The 22,512-nt window shown below is 40.4% G+C and overlaps 1 protein-coding gene across 1 annotated transcript in view; it reads left to right on the forward strand.

Annotated features, from left to right (window-relative positions):
* The window catches only part of ADAMTSL3 (ADAMTS like 3), a 366,781-nt gene that overhangs the window by 336,269 nt on the left and 8,000 nt on the right, over positions 1 to 22,512 (forward strand). The window contains exons 26-27 of the mRNA XM_087429032.1: positions 13,887 to 14,070; positions 17,119 to 17,323. Of these exons, the coding sequence (XP_087285158.1) occupies positions 13,887 to 14,070; positions 17,119 to 17,323 (389 nt within the window). The remainder of the gene's footprint in view (positions 1 to 13,886; positions 14,071 to 17,118; positions 17,324 to 22,512) is intronic.

Here is a 22,512-nt window from a genome sequence, read left to right on the forward strand (position 1 = left end):
ATCCCTTCATTCAACATTTATCTTAGTCTGTTTGGGCTGCTGTAACAAAATACCACAGTCTGGATGGGTTATAAACAACAGGCATTTATTTCTCACAGTTCTTAAGGCTGGGAAGCCCACGATGAAGGCCCCAGCAGATCCTGTGTCTGGTGAGAGCCTGCTTCCTGGTTCGTAGACAGCTGTCTTTTTGCTGTGCTCTCACATGGTGGAAGGAATGAAGGAGCTCCCTGGGGCCTCTTTCATAAGGGACTAATCCCATTGATAACGGCTCCAACCCTCATGACCTAGTCACTTCCCAAAAGTCCCACCTCCTAAGACCATCACATTGGATGTTAGCATTTGACATATGAATTTTGGGGAGACACAAACTTTCAGTCTACAGCAACATTCAACAAATATTTGCCCACTGCTTACTCTTGCCAGAGTTAGAGATACAGAGATGACCCAGCCCTTGAGAAGCTCACAGTCTAAAGATGGAGACAGTCATATAAACAGATATTTTGAAGCAGCATGACAAGTGCTGTAATAGAAGGATGACCAAAGTATGATGGTAGCACTGAGGAAGGAGCCCTAACTCTCTCTGGAGAAGTCAACCAAGTTTTCATATAGGTCATGATGCTTGTTCTGGGAAGAGGAAGAGAACATTCCAGGCAGAGAAACCAAGATGTGCAAAGGCAGACAGATGTTCCATGCAGCATGAAACATGTAGATCCAAAGAACGCCCTCAAATCAATTAAAAATCTGGTTAAGGTGAAACCTTTGGAATATTTAAAAATTTGTTTATCAGAACTACCTAGATGGTTCTACCACCTCCTACACACACACACACACACACACACACACACACACACACACACGTAGATATTGTGGAATATGCCAGCTCTTCAATGGATCCTTACTTTAGCATTTCAAAGAGACTCATTTATTAATTTAACAAATACAGTTGAGTACCTAATATATAACCTGCCCCATCCTAGTGGTGAACAGGACAAAAGAGATCCCCACCCTCATGGACTTGGCATTCCAATAGGAGAGATGGACAATAAACAAGAAAACAAATAAATATGTAAGCTATTTCTCTGTGGTAAGTGCTATGAGGAAAACAAAATAGGGTAATGAGATGTATACCGGTGATTGGGCATAGCTACTTTAGTGAAGATAGTCAGGACCAGACTTCTGAGGAGGCAATATCTGAGCCCAGACCTAAAGGATGGGATAGAGCCATCCATACAGAGAGATGAGGAAGGAGCATTTCAGCAGAGGGAATAGTAAGTGCAAAGACCGTAAAGTGGGAACAAGCTTAATGTGGTTGAGGAATAGAGAGAAGATGCATGTGCTGGGGGCACAGAGCGGGAGAGGGAGAGGGATATGAGATGACGTTGGAGAGTTGCTGAGGACCAAGTCGTTGAGGGCTTTTAGGGTAAAGGTAAAGACTAGAGTTTATTCCTAAAACATGGGAAGCCATTGAGGAGTCTTATATGAGAGTGAATATGCTCTACTTTTCAAATGCATTTGTGTCAAAAATCACTAACCATCAAAGCAAAAATTATCAAATTGAACCTCATCAAAAATTTAAAAATCTCGGATCTGTGAGCTGGAAGAAAGACTAGAAGAAATTACCCAAGGTGAACAGGTAAAAGAGAAAAGAATTAAAAAGAGTGAGGACAGTCTAAGGGACCTCTGGGACAACATCAAGCGCACTAACATCCGTGTTATAGGTGTCCCGGAAGGAGAAGAGCGAGACAAGGGGGCAGAGAATCTATTTCAAGAAATAATAGATGAAAACTTCCCTAACCTAAGGAAGGAAACAGACATCCAGGTACAGGAGGCACAGAGAGCCCCAAACAAGATAAACCCAAAGAGGCCCACACCAAGACACATCATAATTAAAATGTCCAGAATTAAAGATAAAGAGAGAATCCTAAAAGCCGCAAGAGAATGTCAAGTTACATACAAAGGAAACCCCATAAGGCTATCAGCTGACTTCTCAGCAGAAACCTTACAGGCTAGAAGAGAATGGCACGATATATTTAAAGTGCTAAAAGGAAAAACCTTCCAGCCAAGAATACTCTACCCAGCAAGGTTATCGTTCAAAATGGAAGGAGAGATCAAAATTTTCCCAGATAAGCAAAAACTAAAGGAGTTTGTCACCAAGAAACCAGTGTTACAAGAAATGTTAAAGGGACTGATTTAAGGGGAAAAGAGAAGACCACAAATAGGAAAAATTATCTATTTCCACGATTAGAACGTAATGGATACAAATGCACAAAAAGAGGTTAGATATGATTTAAAAAACATAAAAGGAGGGAGGAGGGTAGTTAAAGAGTACAGCTTTCAGACAGAGGTCAAACTAAAGTGACCATCAATTCTGTATAGAAGAAGTAAGGAACAGAGAAGGACTACTAAAACACTGAGGAAAAAAAAAAAAGTTAAAAATGGAAGTAAGTACAAACTTAACAATAGCTACTTTAAACGTCAATGGACTAAATGCTCCAATTAAAAGGCATAGGGTGGCTGACTGGATAAAAACAAGACCCATATATATGCTGCATACAAGAGACACACTTCAGACCTAAAGACACTCACAAACTGAAAGTGAAGGGATGGAAAAAGATACTCCACGCAAATGGCAATGAAAAGAAAGCTGGGGTAGCAGTACTCATATCAGACAAAATAGACTTTAAAACAAAAACTGTAAAAAGAGACAAAGAAGGGCATTACATAATGATCAAGGGAACAATCCAACAAGAGGATATAACACTTGTAAATATCTACGCACCCAATGTAGGTGCACCTAAATATATAAAGCAATTATTAACAGACATAAAAACAGAAATAGACAGTAACACAATAATAGTAGGGGACTTTAACACTCCACTTACACCAACGGATAGATCATCCAAACAGAAGATCAATAAGGAAACATTGGCCTTAAACGACACACTAGAACAGATGGATCTAGTAGATATATACAGAGCATTCCATCCAAAAACCGAAGAATACACGTTCTTTTCAAATGCACATGGAACATTCTCCAGGATTGATCACATATTAGGCCACAAAACAAGTCTCCATAAATTTAAGAAGATTGAAATAATACCAAGCATCTTTTCTGACCACAACGGTATGAAACTAGAAATCAACTATAGGAAGAAAATCAGAAAAGCCACAAATACATGGAGATTAAACAAAATGCTACTGAACAACGACTGGGTTAACGAAGAAATCAAAGAAGAAATCAAAAAATACCTGGAGACAAATGAAAATGAAAATACGACATGCCAGAATTTATGGGATACAGCAAAAGCGGTTCTAAGAGGGAAGTTTATAGCAATACAGGCCTATCTCAACAAACAAGAAAAATCTCAAATAAACAATCTAACAATGCACCTAAAGGAACTGGAAAAAGAAGAACAAACAAAGCCCAAAATCGGTAGAAGAAGGGAAATAATAAAAATCAGAGCAGAAATAAATGAAATAGAGACCAAAAAAATAGAAAAATTAATAAAACCAAGAGCTGGTTCTTTGAAAAGATCAACAAAATAGACAAACCTTTAGCTAGACTCACCAAGAAAAAAAGAGAGAAGGCACAAATAAGTAAAATCAGAAATGAAAGAGGAGAGGTTACAACAGACACCTCAGAAATACAAAAGATTATAAGAGAATACTATGAAAAACTATATGCCAACCAATTCGACAATCTGGAAGAAATGGATAAATTCTTAGAATCATACAACCTTCCAAAACTGGATCAAGAAGTAGAGAATTTGAATAGACCAGTCACCAGTAAGGAGATCGAAACAGTAATCAAAAACCTCCCCAAAAATAAAAGTCCAGGACCAGACGGCTTCCCTGGTGAATTCTACCAAACATTCAAAGAAGACTTAATACCTATCCTTCTCAAACTCTTCCAAAAAATTGAGGAGGGGGGGAAGCTCCCTAACTCATTCTACGAAGCTGACATTACCCTGATACCAAAACCAGACAAGGACAACACAAAAAAAGAAAATTACAGGCCAATATCACTGATGAACATCGATGCAAAAATCCTCAACAAAATACTAGCAAATCGCATACAACAATACGTTAAAAAGATTATACACCATGATCAAGTGGGATTTATTCCAGGTATGCAGGGATGGTTTAACATTCGCAAATCAATCAACGTAATACACCACATTAATAAAATGAAGAATAAAAATCACATGATCATCTCAATAGATGCAGAGAAAGCATTTGACAAGATCCAACATCCATTTATGATAAAAAACTCTGAATAAAATGCGTATAGAAGGAAAGTACCTCAACATAATAAAGACCATATATGAGAAACCCACAGCTAATATCATCCTCAATGGTGAAAAACTGAAAGCTATCCCTCTAAGAACAGGAACCAGACAAGGATGCCCACTGTCACCACTCCTATTTAACATAGTATTGGAAGTCCTAGCCAGAGCAATCAGGCAAGAGAAAGAAATAAAAGGGATCCAAATTGGAAAGGAAGAAGTGAAACTGTCACTATTTGCAGAAGACATGATTTTATATATAGAAAACCCTAAAGAATCCACCAGAAAACTTTTAGAAGTAATAAATGAATATGGTAAAGTTGCAGGATACAAAATCAACATACAAAAATCAGTTGCATTTCTGTACACTAACAACGAAGTAGCAGAAAGAGAAATTAAGAATACCATCCCATTTACAATTGCAACAAAAAGAATAAAATACCTAGGAATAAACTTAACCAGAGAGGTGAAAGATCTGTACACTGAATACTATAAAACATTTCTGAAAGAAATTGAAGAAGACACAAAGAAATGGAAAGATATTCCGTGCTCTTGGATTGGCAGAATTAACATAGTTAAGATGTCCATACTTCCTAAAGCCATCTATAGATTCAATGCAATCCCTATCAAAGTTCCAACAACATTTTTCACAGAAATAGAACAAAGAATCCTAAAATTTATATGGAACAACAAAAGACCCGAATAGCTAAAGGAATCCTGAGAAAAAAGAACAAAGCTGGGGGTATCACACTCCCTGATTTCAAAATATACTACAAAGCTATAGTAACCAAAACATCATGGTACTGGCACAAAAACAGACACACAGATCAATGGAATAGAATCGAAAGCCCAGAAATAAACCCACACATCTATGGACAGCTAATCTTTGACAAAGGAGCCAAGAACATACAATGGGGAAAAGAAAGTCTCTTCAACAAATGGTGTTGGGAAAACTGGATAGCCATATGCAAAAAAATGAAAGTAGATCCTTACCTTACACCATACACAAAAATTAACTCCAAATGGATTAAAGACTTGAACGTAAGACCTGAAACTGTGAAAGTTCTAGAAGAAAACATAGGCAGTACGCTCTTCGACATCGGTCTTAGCAGCATCTTTTCAAACACCACATCTGACCGGGCAAGAGAAACAATAGAAAAAATAAACAAATGGGACTACATCAAACTAAAAAGCTTCTGCACAGCAAAGGAAACCATCAACAAAACGAAAAGACAACCTAACAATTGGGAGAAGATATTTGCAAACCATACATCTGATAAGGGCTTAATCTCCAAAATATATAAAGAACTCATGCATCTCAACAACAAAAAAACTACCAACCCAATTAAAAAATGGGCAAAAGACCTGAACAGACATTTCTCCAAAGAAGATATACAGATGGCCAATAGACACATGAAAAGTTGTTCAAAATCACTAACTATCAGGGAAATGCAAATCAAAACTACAATGAGATATCACCTCACGCCCGTCAGAATGGCTATAATTAACAAGACAGGAAACAACATGTGTTGGAGAGGATGTGGAGAGAAGGGAACTCTCATACACTGCTGGTGGGAGTGCAAACTGGTGCAGCCACTATGGAAAACAGTATGGAGATTCCTCAAAAAATCAACGATAGAACTACCATATGATCCAGCTATTCCACTGTTGGGTATTTATCCAAAGAACTTGAAAACACCAATTTGCAAAGGTACATGCACCCCTGTGTTCACTGCAGCGTTATTCACAATAGCCAAGACTTGGAAGCAACCTAAGTGCCCATCAAGGGACGAATGGATAAAGAAGCTGTGGTATATATACACAATGGAATACTACTCAGCCATAAGAAACGATGAAATCCAGCCATTTGTGACAACATGGATGGACATTGAGGGTATAATGCAAAGTGAAATAAGTCAGAGGGAGAAGGTCAAATACCGTATGATTTCCTTCATTAAGTAGTAGATAATAACAACAATAAACAAACACATAGGGACAGAGATTGGATTGGTGGTTACCAGAGGGGAAGGGGGGAGGGAGGAGGGTGAAAGGGATAATTCGGTACATGTGTGTGGTGATGGGTTGTAATTAGTATTTTGGTGGTGAACATGATGTAGTCCACGCAGAAATAGAAGTACAATGATGTACACCTGAAATTTTTACAATGTTATAAACCAATGTTACTGCAATAAACAAAAAATTAAAAAAAAAAAAAATTTAAAAATCTGCTCATCAAAGACACCATTAAGAATATGAATAGGTAAGCCCTAGACTGGGAAAAAGATTGGCAGAACATATGTCTGACGAAGAACGTATGTCTAGAGTATATGAAGAGGAGAGTGACGTCAGCAACATGGCAGAGTGAGCTGTTTGCTTTGGCTCTCCCCCTTCGAACTACAACTGAAAGGACATTCATTAATCAGCAGAGGATACCCACACAGCACATCAGCACGCCTGAGAGCCCCACACAGCTACACATCTGAAGGTGGATGGACTATCCCCTGGGGAGGTGGTGGAGATAGATGAGCACCCTCTGGCCCCCCCGGCAGCCCAGCGCACGTGTGCAACTACTTTCCCAGCTGGAGCGTTCATAGCACTGCTGTGGCCCCAAGGGTGGGAGCGTGCCTCAGGGGGACTGTGGAAACAGGTGACAGCAGTCCTGAGCCCCCATGTGATTGTTTCCCCATCTGGTGAGAGAGTCCTCAGTGCCGTGTGGCCCACAGGGAGCAGCTTAGGCTCACTCAGATCCAGTGGGGAGGCCCTGCCCACTAAGCACAAAGGCTGGTGTGACCTAGGAGCAGAGGGCGGCTGAGCTGCAGCCCAGGCTAACAAGCTCCTAGCTGCCACAAATGCCCATAGTACCACTGCAGCCCCAAAGGGAGGAGTGCGACTTGGCAGGACTGTAGGAGCAGGTTGCAGTACCCCTGAGCCCCCACCTGATCACTCTCTCACCCGGTGGGAGAGTCCACAGCCCCGCCATGGTCCCAGGGAGTGGCTTTGGCTTGGACCCAGTGGGGAGGTCCCACTCACCAAGTACAATGGCTAGTGCGACCTGGGAGCAGACAGTGGCTGAGTTGTGAGTCCAGGCAAACTGAGTGAGCTCCTGGCTGCCGTGAATGCCCATAATACCACTGCGGCCCCAAAGGGGGAAGCGTGTCTCAGCAGGACTGGGCAGGGTAGGCGGCAGCAACCCTGAGCCCCCGCTTGACTGCTTTCCAGTTCAGAGGTCTGCTGTAATCTCAAGGAGTGGCCCAGGCTCAGACAGGCACAGCTGACAGGGATTGAGGCAGCAGGCTCAGATGACACAGCTCCTGCCCCATCCCCAAGTGCCAGCAGGTGGAACCTGTGACCAGATACTATCACTATGTGCTGGCACAAATCCACTCCATCAAATGATATAAAGAAATATATTAATACTTCAGACCAGGAGGAAAAAGACAAACACCCAGAAATCAATCTGGAAGGCACAGAAATCTACAATGTAAATGACAGAAAATTCAAAAGAGCCATCATACAAAAACCTCAGTGAGTTACAGGAGAATTCAGAAAGGCAATTCAATGAAATCAGAAACCAAATTAATGAACACAGGGAATTTTTCACAAAAGAGATAGAAACTATAAAGAAAAACCAATCAGAAATGTTGGAGATGAAAAACACAATAGATGAGATAAAGAAAAATCTAGAGTCCTTAAATAACAGGGCTGACATTATGGAGGATAGAATTAGCAATCTAGAGGATATGAATATAGAATTGCTTCAGATGGAGGAGGAGAGAGAACTAAGACTAAAAAGAAATGAAGAAATTCTCTGAGAAATACCCGACTCAGTTAGGAAATGCAACATAAGGATTATAGGTGTTCCAGAGGGAGACGAGAGGGAGAAAGGAGCAGAGAGCTTGTTCAAGGAAATAATAACTGAGAACTTTCCAAACCTGGAGAAGGAGCTGGAATTACATGTAAATGAAGCCAACAGAACTCATAACTACATCAATATAAAAAGACCTTCTCCAAGGCATATATTAGTAAAGCTGGCAAAAGTCAATGACAAAGAAAAAATATTAAGGACGGCACGGCAGAAGAAAATAACCTACAAGGGAACCTCTATCAGGCTTTCAGCAGATTTCTCAGCAGAAACCTTACATGCTAGGAGAGAGTGGAATGCTATATTCAAAATTCTGAAAGACAAAAACTTTCAGCCAAGAATACTATATCCAGTGAAAATATCCTTCAGATATGATGGAGAAATAAAAACGTTCCCAGATAAACAAAAGCTGAGGGAGTTCATTGCCACAAGACCCCCCCTACAAGATTTGATCAAGAAGGCTCTCATACCTGAAAAAACAAAAATAAACGGGTTTACAAAGCCTTGAGCAAGGAGATAAATAGGCAGACAAAATCATAAAATTGCAACTCTCTATCAGAACAGAGGAGCAAACACTTAATTTTGACTCTAAAGATAACAGTAAGGAAAACATCAAAAATAAATATAGTCACTTCATTTTAACCACAAATTCACAACACATAATGTAATAAGTTGTAACAACAACAACTTAGAAGGGGAAGAGGAAAGGGATGAAACCTGCTTAGACTAAGGGAATAAGAGTCTATCAGAGAATGGACTATCTCATCTACAAGATCTTTTATACAAACCTCACAATAACCACTAAACAAAAAATCAGAACAAAGACACAAATGATAAATGAAAAGAAAACTGAGAAAACCATCATAGAGAGCCACCAAACTGAAATGGCAGTCTGAAATACATGGGACAAGAAACAAGGGAAATACATAACAACTGAAAAACAGGTGATAAAATGGCAACATTAAGCCCTCATATATAAATAATCACTCTAAACGTAAGTGGATTGAATCCCCCAATCAAAAGACACAGAGTGGGGGCCGGCCCAGTGGCGTAGTGGTTAAGTTCACATGCTCTGCTTCAGCAGCCTGGGGTTTGCAGGTTCAGATCCAGGGTGTGGACCTACACACTGCTCATCAAGCCATGTTGTGGTGGCATCCCATGTACAAAATAGAGGAAGATGGGCACAGATGTTAGCTCAGGGCTAATCTTCCTCAGCAAAAAAAAGAGGAGGATTGGCAATGGATGTTAGCTCAGGGTCAATCTTCCTCACACACACAAAAAAGACACAGAGGGCTGGATGGATTAAAAAATAAGACCCAACAATTTGCTGCCTCCAGGAAACATATCTCTAAAGACAAACACAGACTTAGAGTGAAGGGATGGAAGATGATACTCCAAGCTAATGGCAAACAAGAGAAAGCAAGTGTTCCCAGACTTATGTCAGACAAAGTAGACTTCAAGATAAAAAATACAATGAGAGACAAAGAGGGGCAGTATATAACGATAAAAGGGACACTCCACCAAGAGGACATGACACTTATATATGCACCTAACACAGGAGCACCAAAGTACATAAAGCAACTATTAATTGACCTAAGAAGAGACATTAACAGCAACACAATAATACTAGGGGACCTTAACACTCCACTAACATCAATGGATAGATCATCCAGACAGAAAGTCAACAAGGAAATAGTGGAACTAAAAAAAAAACTAGACTAGATGGACTTAATAGATATATATAGAACACTCCATCCAAAATCAGCAGAATACACATTCTTGTCAAGTGCACATGGAACATTCTCAAAGATATACCATATGTTGGGAAACAAGGCAAGCCTCAATAAATTTAAAAAGATTGAAATCATAACAAGCATCTTCTCCAAACATAATGCTATGAAACTAGAAATCAAGTACAAGAAAAAAGCTGGGAAAGTGACAAACATCTGGAGACTAAACAACATGCTACTGAACAACCAATGGATCATTGAAGAAATTAAAAGAGAAATCAAAGACTATCTGGAGGCAAATGAAAATACACCATACCATCTCATATGGGATACAGAAAAAGCGGTCCTAAGAGGGAAATTCATAGCAATACAGGCTCACCTTAACAAACAAGAAAAAGCCCAAATAAGCAATCTTAAACTACACCTAACAGAACTAGAAAAAGAAGAACAAACAAAGCCCAAAGTCAGCAGAAGGAGGTAAATAATAAAAGTTAGAGCAGAAATAAATGAAATTGAAACCAAAAAAACAGTAGAAAGGATCAATGAAACTAAGAGCTGGTTCTTTGAGATGATAAACAAAATTGACCAACCCTTAGCCAGACTCACTAAGGAAAATGGAGAGAAGGCTCAAATAAATAAAATTAGAAATGAAAGAGGAGAAATCACAATGGATATCACAGAAATACAAAGATTATAAGAGACTACTATGAAAAACTATATGCCAACAAATTGGACAATCTAGAAGAAATTGATAAATTCTTAGACTTATACAACCTCCCAAAACTGAACCAAGAAGAAATAGAGACTCTGAATAGACCAATCACAAGTAAAGAGATTGAAACAGTAATAAAAAACCTCCCCAAAACTAAAAGTCCAGGACCAGATAGCTTCTCTGGAGAATTCTACCAAACATTCAAAGAAGATTTAGTACCTATCCTCCTCAAACTATTCCAAAAAATTGAAGAAGAAAGAAGACTTCCTAACACATTTTACGAGGCCAACATCACCCTGATCCCAAAGCCAGACAAGGACAATACAAGGAAGGAATACTACAGGCCAACATTACTGATGAACATACATGCAAAAATCCTCAACAAAATATTGCCAAACTGAGTACAGTAATACATCAAAAGAATCATACACCATGATCAAGTGAAATTTATACCAGGGATGCAGGGATGGTTCAACATCTGCAAATCAATCAATTTGATACACCATGTTAAAAAAATAAGGAATAAAAACCCACATGATCATCTCAGTAGATGCTGAGGAAGCATTTGACAAGATCCAACATCCATTTATGATAAAAACTCTCAATAAAATGGGATTCAGAAGGGAAGTACCTCAACATAATAAAGGCTGTACATGACAAACCCACAGCAAACATCATACTCAACAGGGAAAAACTGAAAGCCATCCCTCTGAGATCAGGAACAAGACAAGGGTGCCCACTCTCACCACTCTTATTCAACGTAGTACTGGAGGTTTTGGCCAGAGCAATTAGGCAAGAAAAAGAAATAAAAGGTATCCAAATTGGCAAGGAAGAAGTGAAACTCTTGCTGTTTGTAGATGGTATTATTTTATATATAGAAAATCCTAAAGATCCATTGGAAAACTATTAGAAATAATCAACAATTACAACAAAGTTCCAGGGTACAAAATCAACTTACAAAAATCAGTTGCCTTTCAGGGGCTGGCTCAGAGGCGTAGTGGTTAAGTTAGTGCACTCCACTTCGGTGGCCCGGGGTTCGCAGGTTCGGATCCTGGGTGTTAATCTACACACTACTTGTCAAGCCATGCTGTGGCAGGCGTCCCGCATAGAAAATAGAGGAAGATGGGCACGGGTGTTAGCCCAGGGCCAGTCTTCCTCAGCAAAAAAGAGGAGGATTGGCAACAGATGTTAGCTCAGGGCTAATCTTCCTCACCACCACCAACAACAAAAATATCAGTTGCATTTCCATACTCTAATAATGAACTAACAGAATATATGAAGAACTCCTAGAAGTTAATGATATACTCTCCCCTCCCCAAAAAAGACAATGGGCAAAAGAGAGTTCATAAAAGATCTACAGATGGCATCAAGGAAATGAAAATGAAAACCATCTACTAGAATAGTGAAAACAAAAGTACTGACAATGCCAAATTTGGGCAAGGGTGTGAGGCATCTGGAATTCTCACGCACTGCTGATAAGTGTGTAAAATGGTCCAGCAACTTTGGAAAACTATATGGCATTTTCTAATAAAGTTAAGCATACACCTACTGTTGACCCAGCAGTGCCATTCACAGGTATTTACCCAAGAAAAATGAAACATGTTAACAAAAAAATTTGCACAAGAATGTTCATGGCAACCTTCAGTTCATAATGGCCATCACCAGGAGAATTGATAAACAAACTGTGGTATATTCACACAATTGAATATTATTCCGCAATAAAAGAGAATGAACTACTGACATGCACAGCAATATGGGTGAATCTCAAAAACATTATATTAAGCAAAAGAAGCCAAATGCAAAAGAAAACATATTGTATAAAGTCCAAGAACAGATAAAACTAAGGTATACTGATAGAAATGGACAAGTAGTTACTTGGGAGGGGAGGGGAATTGATTAAAAGGTTAAGAGGAAACGTTTTGGAGAGATGAAATGTTTCATACTTTGCTTTGGATCATGGTTACATGAGTACACACAATTGTGAAAACTTGTAAAACTGCATACCTTATATCTGAGCATTTTATTGTATATGAATTATACCTCAATAAAAAAACACGTTTTTTAAGAAATGCTTGTGTGTCCTGCCTTGAACTGTCAAGTTGTCTTTGTGAAATGTGGCAGAGTAGAGAGAGTTAGATCTGGGCTCAGACACACTTGGGTTCAATCTAGCTGACTGATGAAGGACCTTGGGCAAGTCATTAAGTTTTTTTCAGTTTCCATCTCAGCAAATAAAAATAATCTAATTCACAAGGTGACCGTAAGGATTAAATGAAAAATTTATGTTCAAGTGTCTAACTCAGTACCTGTCACCTGGGAGGTTCTCAATAAATTTAGCTATTTTAAAAAATTATTTTAAATAAACTGTAATCCTGGGGGCCCAACTAAAAATACGTACTGTTCTCCTTTGTAAATGATGCCATATGCAACTTCAGACAAAAATTCAAAACTCAGAAGGAAGAACTGGAAAACAATAAGTTAAAGAAATCACTCTGCTATGTGAGGGAGCCTGTGGACACAGCTGGTAGCTATCAGTTACTTGTGATTATTACAGGAAAATCTGGCACCTTCTGTGATCATACACAAATCTGTCATCATCGTGTCCTACCTCATCTTTTTACCAAGTGTCAAAAGGGAAGGAAAAGGCTGTTTGGAATGGGGACTAAAATAAAAAAGCTATGATTACTGGAGGTGATCAGCTTCAACTTTTGTAAAGGAAACTCCTATTTTTACCTTTCCAGATGTCTCTATGACAAATTATTTATGCAGTTTCAGGACTAATCTGAAGTTTAGATTAGAATTAATGGAAAAATAAGAATGGAATTGAAATGCATCTTTAACCTTACTGCTTAATCCCTGGTCCCTGCTAAATCATCTTTCGTTTCTCTGCCTGATCCACTTTTGAGAAATAGAACCCTTCAGAGCATCCCCTGGAGAGGCCCTCCTCTCTTGTGCTCTTGGCTCTGCTTGGAGAATGCTGAGGAGGCAGCCCACTACTTGAGTACCTCCTCCCTCTCTCTGGGATTTTTTTGGCAGATCCAGCTTGCCTACAATAGCCCCTCTCCCCGGCTGTGGTCCAAGGGCCTGATTCTGGCCGCCATTACAGTAAGTTAGTTGAGGGAAAATGAGATTTAAAGTGCGCCCTTGCGCTATGTGATCCTTTCTCTCTGTGCGCTACTTTGTGAACCAGACAGGCAGCTAACCAGAAAACTGCTCATGGTGGTCTTCGGCCATGTCCTCTCCAGCCCATCATCATTTCTCACTCAGGGCTGCCGTGACATTTTATTTCCCTTCTGCAGAGCCTTTCTGGGAGCTTGGCAACTGGACACAGTGTTCTGCCACCTGTGGCCACTTGGGATCCCGTGTTCAGAGACCCCAGTGTGTGATGGCCAATGGGCAGGAAGTGAGTGAGGCCCTTTGTGATCACCTCCAGAAGCCGCTGGCCGGGTTTCAGCCCTGTAACATCCGGGACTGCCCCTCGAGGTACGTGTAGTCACTCTTCTGATCACATAAGTACATTTGCTTGTTTTAGAAGGCACAGTAATGTGGACTTAATAATTCCATCGCTGAGATTTATTTAGCGTGTACTTTGTACCAGGCATTCTGCTAAGTGCTGTATGTGGATCCCTTCACAGTTGCCCATGAAGTAGATGTTAGTTTCCTATTTTACAGATGGAAAAACTCCGCTAGGCCACACAGTTACAAGGGCCAGAGTTCAAATTGAGATCGTCTGATTTCAGAGCCTCTGCTCTTAATCTCTCCAGCTCTGCTTCCTGCATTCACGGTGCTCTTTGTTCCTCACAAGCATGGCGAAGCTGACTTCCTGGGTTTACCCAGGAGGCGATGCACTGGGCCAGAATCACAGGAGGCACTAGTTACAAACACAGTTCCCTAGACTCCACCCCTGGAGGTGAAACCATTAATAACCTTTCTATGTAATAGATGATACAAATCAATAATTTAAAAAGTCCAAAATCAGATTCATGATCTCCACTGAGCCTGACCCATCCCCAGTGTTCCAGATCTCAGTGACTGCATCCTAGACTCACATCATCTCTCACCTCCATCCGTTCTTGTCAGTTTCTGCTGTTACCACCAGAGTCCAAGCCATCCTCGTTTCTCATGTGGACCACTCCAGGGGCCTCCTGTTTCTTGTCTCTCTCCCTACAGTGCTTTTTCCACTCTGTAAGCAGAGCCATCTTTTAAAACACAAAGTCATCATGATGGTCCTCTGTTTAAAACCCCTCAATGACTTCTCATTGTTCTTAGGACAAAGGCCCAAATTCTTAGCACTGGGGTTGTGTCTCTCTTGTTCATTTTTTACCGCAGTGTTTAAAACAGAGCCCAGCACATGATGGATGCTCAGTAAATATTTGCTGTCCATCTGAATGAACGAGTGAAGGAATAGCAGTCCCTCCATGCTGCCGTCCTGTCTCATCGCTGGTCTCTCCCACCTTGGTTGTCTGATCTCCATCTACGCTGGTCCTCTTTAGTCCCTTAGATGTGCCATTCTCTCTCCTGACTCAGAGCCTTTGCCCATACTGCTCCCTCCACCTAGAACACTGTTCCCTCTCTCTTCGTTTAGTTATTCTTACTTATTTAGTTTCAGGGAAACCTTCCCTGACCTTAGCCCTCCAAACAAGAACAGGCCCCTGTGCTATACATTTTCTTTTTGTATTTCCTTATCATCCTTTTTAATAGCTCTTCCCACAACCTGTCTATCTTGCTCTCCCACTAGACACTCAGTTCTATGAGAGTAAATCCATGGCTGTTTTGCTGAACACTTTATTCCCAGCACTTAACACAATGTCTGCCGCATTACGCACCCTCTAGAAATATCTGTGTAATGAAGGAATTAATGATTGAATAGCATAGACCCTAGCGGATAACTGACCAGATGCACCAAAATCCACAGCAAAAAAATTTAACAAATAATAATAGCATTTATCAAGCATAAACCTATGAGCCAGATACTATTCTCAACCCCATTTTACTGAGAGAAAATTACCTGTGCCTTGGAAGAGGGTGGGAGGCAGGGTCACACTGTAAAACAAAAGAGATACCTTGGAGCATGTTCTTAGAAGGGCCATGGGTGTTGCAGGTGCGCTGATCGACATGTGTGCAGTACCCATTGTGTTCTTCAAAGGAAGGTCTCCTGCTGAGTCATCTGTCCCTCGGGGGCAGCACACTCACACTACAATAACTAGAGGAGCTCAATCCAAGAAAGCTGCTTTGTGTCGATTCTTGATTCTCACAAAATGGAAAGAATCCACATTGGGAACATTATCAGCAGTCTCATTTACCAAATATTTTCAAACTTTTGCACATCTCTAGAATAAACAGAGTCATACACTTTCATACCTAGAAGAGACAATACAGGTCGTCTAATCTAGATCCCTCTGCTTTGGGGGTCCTGCACGTTTCTGTGCCTTGGACCCCTCTGGTAGTCTGGTGAAGCCTGTGGAGCCCTTCCCAGAACAGGGTTTTAAATCTGTAAAATAAAATACATTTGATTAGAAAGGAAGCCAATTATATTCAAATACAGTTACTGAATATTTTAAAATGTGTGATATAGTAATAGATTTGCTTCTCTATTAACACACTAAATAAAAAGATCTAGTAATATATTAATTTTGAAATGGTGATTTATATAAATTATATTTTGAGATGCCTGCCACAATTGTAATGTCGTGTGAAAATACCCATGATTTCTATTGGTAACAAAATCACAGGTAGTGCTAATACTACGACCTATATTTTGTGGCCTACAATTGTATAATTGAAGGAAATACTAAATTTCAGTTAGAGCTTAGTGACAATGAAGATGCAATTCTTTTCCCATCCAAGTCCACGGTGCCCTTGGAGAGCCATGGACCTCAGGTTAAGAACCCTTGCTTTGCTGTATTCCAGCAGCAGCTCGAACATCTTCAGTGACAGAGCGCTTAATATCTCAGAGGTGTCCACTTACCAGTTCAGTCTGCTATAAAGTGTGAACTTCAGGGTCAGATAAATCTAGACTCCATTTCCAGCTCTGCTGGCATGTCAGTTATGTGACCATAGCCAAGTTATTGAACCCCTTAGACATTGGTTTCTTCCCTACAAGAATGGGAATAACATGAGAATTCAGTAAAATAACATGTCAACATCTCGCAGAGCAAACAGCACATAGCTGCTTTAAAAATATTTGCTTCCCTTTGGTTTCAATGAGTTGAAATCCACCTTTTTGAAATTTCCACCTAATTTTGCCCTAGCTCTACTCTCTGGGGCCACACAAGTGCCAGCTCTTACATACTTGAAGACAGGTCTACACAACCTCTGTCTTGGTTGTCTCTACCTGGTGATTCTGCTGCTCCCCTGAGTAAGAGAAAATCTGAGAATAGGGCTGGGAGTTATCTATGCTGCCGCCCTTCATGGAGACATGTGACGGCCTAGAAACAGTCACAACGTTAGGATCAATTTTGTGTTTTGAAGACACGCCTGTAGGGTCTGACATGCCAGTCCTTACTAAGCGCCTGTAGTTTTTGTTCGTAGGTGGTTCACTAGCACATGGTCCAAGTGCTCTGTGTCTTGCGGTGAAGGATCTCGCAGTCGGCAAGTGACGTGCAAGCGCACAAGAGCCGACGGAACTGTGCAGGTGATGTCTCCAAGAGCATGCGCCCCCAGAGACAGGCCTCTGGGGAGAAGACCATGCACCAGTCATCCGTGTGTTCAGTGGGTCATTGAAGCAGGGGGCCAGGTAAAGCCCACAGATCTAATGTTTTGATGGCACAATAATCATCACTTTGCTTCTAATACATTTTTTTTTTAATTTTGGGAAAAAAACCTGATTGGCCTCTAAAATGCAGGTCTGTGCCTGACCTTAAGGGTTACATTAGGAAATCATGGTGTCTCTGTCTTCCAATACAGAGCTAAAACAAGGTTGGGGCCTCTGAATGCAGCAGCTCAGCAACAGAAGCTCCAAGATAGACTGGTTGGGGCGGGAGGAACAAGAGCAGGCTTCAAGAGAAGAGCAGAGGAACTTGAGTAATATGTGTGCAAAAGTCTCAGAACCCACATCCTAAAGGCCACCTTGAATAATATTATAATAAGTATTTGGGAAAAAAATTTAGAGAAATGTGTAGGAACCTGTGTTAGTCAGCTAGGGCTGCCATAACAAAACACGACACACTGGGAGCCGTAAACAGCAGAAGTTTATTTTCTCAGTTCTGAAGACTGGAAGTCCAAGAGCATGGTGCTGTCAGCCTTGGTTTTGGTGAGACCCCTCTCTCTGGCCGTAGACAGCTGCCTTCTCATTAAGTCCTCACATGGCCTCTTCTCTGTGCATACACTGAAACAGAGAGATTTCTGGTGTCTCTTCCACTTCTCGTACGGACACTATTCCTGTCAGATTAATGCCCCATCCTCATGGCCTCATTTAACCTTGAATACCTCCTCATAGACCCTGTCTCCAAATACAGTCACCTTGCTGGTTTAGGGCTTCAGCATATAAATTTTGAGGGGACACAATCTGGTCCATAACATTTCATCTCTGGCCACCCAAAATTCATGTCCTTCTCACATGCAAAATACATCCACCCCATCCCATTATCCCCAGAAGTCTTAACCCATTCCGGCATCAAGTCCAAGTCCAAAGTCTCACTAAATGTCACCTAGGTCAGGGAGTGTGAGCAATGAGTCATCCTGAGGAAGACTCCTCTCCAGCTGTGAACCTGTGCAACCAGACAGTGTGTACATCCAAAATACAACTGTGGGACAGCCATAGGATAGACATTGCCATTCCAAAAGGGAGAAAGAAGAAAGGGGCACTGGGTCCTAATCAAGTCCCAAACTCAGCACGGCCGATTCCATTAGATCTTAAGGCTCAAGAATAATCCTCTTTGGCTTGATGCTCCACCCTCCAGACCCACTGGGGTATCCGCATTGACCCGTGGCCCTAGGCAGTGGCCTCACCCACGTGGCTCTTTGGAGTGGCCCTGCCCCTGAAGCGGTGGGCAGGGGCAGCTCGGCCCACTGAAATTGAGGAGGGGCCCTACCCTCTGTGACTGAGGAGGAAACAGCCTTGTTCCCTGGGCCTGCAGTGGGAGTGGCAGCCCTGGGGATCTCAGAATCATCTTCAGGGTCCTCCTTCCCTTTTCTTGAAGGACAAATCATTATCATCCCATCCTGTAGAATCCCAGAAGTTCGAGAGCCTTCCTTTCTGTGTCCCATCTCTGTTCTGTTTGGTCCAAACTGGCAGTGTCTCTGCTGGTATAATCCTGTCTCTATTCCTGGCTTCTGCTGAGATGGCTGATCGACTCCGTGGGTGATCTCCTCATGGAGTGATTGCCCAGCCCCACCCTTCATTTTCTTTCCAAAACATACTTTCTCATTTTTCAAAATACAGATGGACTGAGAATTTTCCAAATCTTCAAGTTCTGGTTCCTTTTTGCTTTACAATTCCTTCAATTTCTCTCTGTCTTCTTGTATTTTACTATGAGCAGTCAGGAAAAGCCAGGTTGCACCTTGAACACTTTGCTTAGATATCCCCTCAGTGAAATATCCACTTTCATCACTTGCAAGTTCTACTGTCCACAAAACTCTAGAACACAATTCAGCCAAGTTTTTTGCCCCTTTATGAGGACGACCTGTCCTCCAGTTTCCAATTGCATGTTCCTTATTTTCATCCAAAACCTCACCAGAATCACCTTTAATGTTCATATTTCCACTACCATTTCCTTCAAGGCAGTCTAGGCTTTTTCTGGCATGCAGCTCAAAACTCTTCTGGCCTCCACCCATCACCCAGTTCCAAAGCCACTTCCACATTTTTAGGTATTTGTTACAGCAGCACCTACTTCTCAGTACCGAAATCTGTGTATCTTTATTAGTCAGGGTCCTCCAGAGAAACAGAACCAATAGAATGTATGTATATGTGTGCATGTGTGTGTGTGTATAATAAATGTCTTTATATATAGACAGAGTTATTATAAGGAATTAGCTCTTGCAGTTATGGAGGTTGACAAGTCTAAGAGTTACAGGATGAGTCAGTAAACTAGAGATCCAGGAGCACTAATGATATAGTTCCAGCCCAAAAGGCCAGCAGGCTCAGGACCCAAGAAAAGCCAGTGTTTCAGTTCAAGTCCAAAGGCAGGAAAAAGCCAATGTCCTAGTTCAGTCAGGCATGGAGGAATCCTCTCTTACGTGGGGAAGGGTCAGCCTTTTTGTTCTATCCAGCCCTTCAACTGATTAGATGAGGCCCACTCACATTAGGGAGAGCAATCTGCTTTCCTCAACCTATTGATTTAAATGTTAATCTCATCCACAAACATCCTTACAGAAACGTGTAGAATAACGCTTGACAAAATATCTGGGAACATCATGGCCCAGTCAAGTTGACATATAAAATTAACCATCTTAGAACCCATAAAGAAATATATAACACATTGTTGAAACACATAAAGGAAAAGTTGGACAACTAAAGGTACTCTCAGTAATGTAAAGATGTCCATGCCCTTAAATGAACTGAAACATGTCGTAGAATTCCAATTAAGATTACAGTAGAATTCTTTTTTGAAATTTAAGATAGTTCTGACATTCATATGAGAGAATAAATGAGGACAGGAAATTTTTAGAAAAACAAATCATTAGAGGTGTGGAGGGACTTTCATTATCTGATATCAAAGCATACTGCAAAGCTGTTGTAAGTAAAATAGTGCAGCATTGGTGCAGGAATAGACATGAGTCATGGAGTATAATTAGAGCACAGAAACAGACCCATGCTAAATGGGTTTAAAGTTCAAAGGCATTTAATCATAGAGGGAAGAATGGTTTAAAAATAGGCAGTGTAAAACTACAAAAGGTTTTTAAAGGAAATTAAAGAAGATCTAAATAAATGGAAAAACATCCCATATTTATGAATCAGAAGACTTAATATTGCTAAGATGACAACACTCCCCAAACTGATCTACAAATTCAACACAATCCCTGTCAAAATCCCAGCTGGCTTCTTTGCTGAAATTGACAAGCTGATCCTAAAATTCATATGGAAATATAAAGGACCAAGAACAGCCAAAATAATCCTGAAAAAGAACAAAGTTGGAGGGCTCAGACTTCCTGGTTTCAAAACTTACTACAAAGCTACAGTAATCAAGACAGCGTGGTACTGGCATAGGATAGACATGTGGATTGATGAGACAGCATTGAGAGTCCAGAGATAAATCCATATGTCTATGTGAACTGATTTTGTACAAGGGTGACTAGACCATTCAATGAGGAAAGAGTAATCTCCTCAACAAATGGTGTAGGACAACTGTACATCCACATACAAAAGAATGCAGTTGGACCTCTAGCCCACACCACATACAAAAATTTAACTCAAAATGGATCAAAGACCTAAATCGAAGAGCTAAAACTATAAAACTCTTGGAAGAAAACATAGACATAAATCTTCATGCCTTGGATTAGGAAATGGTTTCATAGATATGACACCAAAAACATAAGCTACAACAACAACAAAAAGAGATAAATTGGACAACATCAAAATTAAAACCTTTTGTGCTACAATGGACATGATCAAGAAAGTGAAGAGACAACACATAGAATGGGAGAAAATAATTAAAAATCATTGTGAAAAGGAACTTGTATCTATAATATATAAAGAACAGTCACAATAATAAAAACACAAATAACCCAATTAAAATGTTGACAAAGGATCTGAGTAGACATTTCTCCAGTAAAGATATACAAATAGCCAATAAGCACATGAAAAGATACTCAACATCATTAGTCATTAGGGAAATGCAAATCAAAACCACAGTGAGATACCACTTCACATCCCCTAGCATGCTATTCATCAAAAACAGATGGTAACAAGTGTTGGTGAGGATATGGAGAAATTGGAACCTTCATACATTGCTAAGGGGAATGTAAAATGGTATAGCCACTTTGGAAAACAGTCTGGCAGTTCCTCAAAAAGTTAAAAATATGGTTACCATATGACCCAGCAATTCCACTCCGAGGTATATACCCAAGAGAAATGAGAACATGTATCCACACAAAAACTTGTACATGAATTTTCATAGCAGCATTATTCATAATAACCAAAAAGTGGAAACAACTGATGAATAGGTAAACAACATGTTTGCACAACGGAATATTATCTGGCCATTAAAAGGAATGAAGTACTGATATGTATTACAGTGTGGATGAACCTTGAAGACATTATGGTAAGTGAGGGAAGACAGACACAGAAGACCACATGCTGTAGGATGCCATGGATGTGAAGTGTCTGGAAGAGATAAATCTACAGAGACAAAAAGTAGGTCAGTGGTTGTCTAGGCCTGTGGGGAGAGGCAGTGGGAGGAATTGAGAGTAACTGCTCAAGGGTATGGGGTTTCTTTATGGGATGATGATAATGTTCTAAAGTTGATTGTGGCGATGGTTGCACAACTCTCAAGATCACTGAATTGTATACATTAAACGGCAAATTGTATAGTGAGTGAATTATATCTCAATAAAATTGTTAGCAAAAAAAAAATAGTCTCAGGGAAATTGGTTAACAAGTGTAAGAAAAATACGTACAATCAGAGCCCAGACTCAAAGCATACACCAAAGTAAATTCTGCCTTGATTAAATCACTTGCTGTAAAAGTAATTAAACTGAAGTAGAACTATCATGATAGGAAAGACCTTTTCAAGCATAAAACAAAGTATAAGGAAAAATTAATGAGTATAATGACTATATGAAAATTTAAGAACTGCACTTCAAAAAACATTTTTTTTCTACAATTGAACTCACCGTAACTCACAAGCCTCCATTTTTGCTCAGAGCAGGAAAACCCAAACTTGGTGGTCGCTTATGGTTTTAAGTGTAGTCATTTCTAGACCTAAGCCCAGTCAATTACAGATTGGCCCTGTCCTTTTCCCTTCTCCTTAAAGGTGTTCTAAGTTT

The sequence above is a fragment of the Ceratotherium simum genome, chromosome 3 (assembly GCF_057802395.1).
Source record: "Ceratotherium simum simum isolate JZ-2026a chromosome 3, ASM5780239v1, whole genome shotgun sequence".
Taxonomy (NCBI): Eukaryota; Metazoa; Chordata; class Mammalia; order Perissodactyla; family Rhinocerotidae; genus Ceratotherium; species Ceratotherium simum.